Genomic DNA, 3,628 nt, shown 5'->3' with positions numbered 1-3,628 from the left:
CAATAATAAATTGGCAACAACCATAAGAACGAAAATAATAATAATAATAATAATAATAATAATGACAGGCTTCCCGCTCTTACCAACGATACCACCACCACCACCTTCGGACCCTCCGTCAAGGCAACTCAACCAGCAATCATTATCATCACCTTTTAATAATAACAATAATAATAACAATAATAATAATAATAATAGTAATAATCCGACCAGCGAACGATCTTTGACAAGCTCGAGCGGGAAGTTTAGAAGCAAAAAACGAAATAACATCAACAACAGTAACAACACTAACAACAACAACAACAATAATAATAACAATAATAATAATAATAACGTAGAATACAATAACAGTATCTATCTAGAAAGCCTAAATCAGTCACCTTGTCTCGGCCCAAGTTTGTGTTTAATTACAATTGCACTAATTAAATAATAACAATAATAATATTATTATTATTAATTATAATCAATCAATAATAATAATATTAATAATAAACATAATAAGTGCCCTATATGGTACCTTGATAAAATTAGATGGAGAAGATAATTCAGAGCGCATGCGCAGGGTTACATAGGAATTATGCGCCAGCGTGGCTCGTAAAATCAAAAGCCCTCATGAATAATTAATGAGATGACTCATGAATAATTAATGAGCTGACTCATGAATAATTAATGAGGATATGAATATTAATGAGCAGGCGGTATTCTATGTGTATCGATGGTGTGTTATGGAACGGTGATGACGATGAGGCAGATGATGATGATGCTTATAATGCTTGTATTGACGATGATGATGATGATTACGACAACGATGATGATGATGATGAAGACGTGATGATGATGACGAAAAAGACTAAAATTATATGATGACCTTTTGACCTGTCAACACTTTCGCGAATTTTTTTGACAGCTCTCGATCAGATATTATCGCAGCAACATCAGCAACAATATTTGCAACAGTATACACCGCAGCAACAACATCAACAACAACACTACACACCACAACAACAACAACAACAAATCATTCCGACTTTTCCGAGGACAGTTCCGCGATCAAGACTCTTATCCAACGAGCAACAACAACAACAACAACAACAACAACAACAACTGCCACCTCAACAACAATTATTTCCTCAACAATTTTTACATTTACAACAACAACAACAGCAGCAACAACAAAATGTCTTAACAAAATTCAATAACAGCAGCGGCTCTCAACAAAAGCAACTTTTCAGTAACAGTCTTGCTGGCAGATTCAAATCGTCAAAATCGAACGATAAAAATAAGTTAGTTGATTGATTGACGTTTGAATTTATCAATCAACTGATTGACAGATTAACCGACCGACCAACAGACCAACCAACAGACCAATAAATCTACTATTTTAATACTACACTATTATAATGTTATATTTATATAAACTAGGTAGAAATACTTTTAAAGCCACCTTTCACAACTTTAAACATCCTTTTCTTGACTTCAGTATTAGAAAACAATTTGATTCGGAGTGAAAATTTGAATAAAAGCTTAAAAAATTACTTAACTTTGAAGCGATGCTAAAAATTGCTTAAAATTTGTTTTTATTTAACTTTACAAGTTACTAAAGAATGTCATTTTACTTTGCTTCTAAACGACTCAGATGATGTTTTTGTAAAAATTGAAATAAAACAACTATTCTACTATATTACTTAGAGATTAATTAAAATGACTTATTCACTATAATACTGAAAATTATTAAAAATACTCTTTTAAAAGTATGAGTGTAGGAGTTAAGAGAGCCAGCAACAAGCAAACAGTTGATGCAAATGATGATTTTTCAAACTATATTGATCGAGCGTAAGTAAGAGAAAATAAAAATTTAAAGGAAAAACTTTATTATTTGTGTATTTTACTTCGAATTTAAGTTCAACGAATAATTAGTTCTCTATCCAGTAAAAGTTTAATAGTTATTATTATTATATTATTAGTTTATTTTTATTTGAAGAACATTTTATTCTAAGCTCGAGTTATGTTTTGCTGGTCAAGTCCAATCTTGAAAGCATTTTTTTTAATTAATATTATTTAATTTCATTCCATTGAGTTTTTCATTAGTACTCTTAATCATCTTTTTCGTTATTGTTTTTCATTCAGTTTTGTCGTCATAGTTTTAATTCGATCACTAATTCTCTCAATTGTTTCCGAACGTGAAATTTAATTAGCCTCATAATCTCTCTCAGTGAAATTAATATTATTAGAGTTGTTATAAAATATCTAGTAGTAGTAGTAGTAATAGTAGTAGTAGTAGTAGTAGTAGTAGTAGTAGTAGTAGTAGTAGTAGTAGTAGTAGCAGCAGTAGTAGTAGTAGTAGCAATGGTAGTAGTAGTAGAAGCTGTGGCAGTAGTATAGTGTGGCAGTAGTATAGTTACTATCAAATTTTTCTCACCAAGGTCTTCCGTGCAAAACTTTCCAACAAACGCCACTACAACAGCCACAACGACGCCGACGACAAAAAACAACAGCAACAACAACAATAATAATAATAATAACAACAACAACAACATCATGCCGAACGCTGACTACAATAAAGAGCATTACGATTCATCTTATCAGGTAATGATGATGATGAGGATGATGATGATGACGATCTTGAAAAGAAAAAACTTCACACACGAGCAAAAAATATTCAAAATTTTCGATTTTCATTCTCAAGCGAAGCGAAGAAAAATGATTGTTAGAAATTCAATTATTGACAGAAACTTTGTTTAATATTAAGAGAAAAAAAACGCAAAAATAGGTTAACCAATTGTTTATACGTTTCCTTCCCCCTTCCCCCCCTTCTCTTTTATTTTTCTCTCTCTCTCTCTCTTTCTATCTCTCAATTATTATCCATTTCTCCAACTCTCTCCCTTCAAAAAAGTAAAAATTACGACCGTTTTTATAAAATTCTTCCTTTTTTCTCCTTTTTTTCTCTATTTATTTTTTCTCTCTATCTCTCTCTCTCTCTCTCTCTCTCTCTCTCTCTCTCTCACTAGCCAATATTTTTTAAAAATCTGAAATTGTTATTTCGTAAGTCACTCTTTGCTGAAGCCAAAAAAAACTTAGCGCTAAAATAAAATTACTTTTTCCTTTAAAAAAATCTTTTCTATTTTTTGTCTTTGTTTGCAATTTTTTTTATTAAACAACAATCATCACTACCAAAACAACATACACAAAATCCTCACCATCATCATCAACATCATCTTCATCATCTTTTTCTTCATCATCATCATCATTACCTTCGTTAACAGCAACAATAACAACAGCAACAGAAATGTAACTTTTATTAATGTTATTATTTTTATTATTCCATATTTTTAAATTTAGGTAAAAAAACATTTTATTGGGAAGAAAAAATGGAAGACCATATCGATGTTACTCATGCTCACATCCGCCGTAATGTTTGCTGTTGTTATTTATTTTATAGGTTTGTATGTTTTGTATGTTTATTTATGTATGTTTGTATCGTTTGTATGTAATCTTTGTCTCTTTTTTTATACGTGTATGTATGTGTGTTTGGTGTATGTCGTCACCATCCTAATTAGTCTTGTTTATTAAGTTAATCGGTTGTATGATTTTGTAGAAGCTTGNTATATTTTTGTATTTATATGTTGCA

At 30.6% G+C, this 3,628-nt stretch overlaps 1 protein-coding gene across 1 annotated transcript in view; it reads left to right on the top strand.

The window, feature by feature from the left end:
• Positions 1-61: 61 nt before the first annotated feature.
• Positions 62-3,628, top strand: part of HELRODRAFT_192012 (hypothetical protein) — a gene marked incomplete at its 5' end in the record, with an annotated part of 58,566 nt that continues 54,999 nt past the window's right edge. Inside the window, 5 exons of the mRNA XM_009020273.1 lie at positions 62-395; positions 696-718; positions 1,165-1,283; positions 2,424-2,586; positions 3,340-3,439. Of these exons, the coding sequence (XP_009018521.1) occupies positions 62-395; positions 696-718; positions 1,165-1,283; positions 2,424-2,586; positions 3,340-3,439 (739 nt within the window). The remainder of the gene's footprint in view (positions 396-695; positions 719-1,164; positions 1,284-2,423; positions 2,587-3,339; positions 3,440-3,628) is intronic.

Source organism: Helobdella robusta (genome assembly GCF_000326865.2).
Source record: "Helobdella robusta unplaced genomic scaffold HELROscaffold_27, whole genome shotgun sequence".
Classification (NCBI taxonomy): Eukaryota; Metazoa; Annelida; class Clitellata; order Rhynchobdellida; family Glossiphoniidae; genus Helobdella; species Helobdella robusta.
Note: the sequence above shows the minus strand (reverse complement) of the source record. Positions and strands in the feature narration are given on the sequence as shown.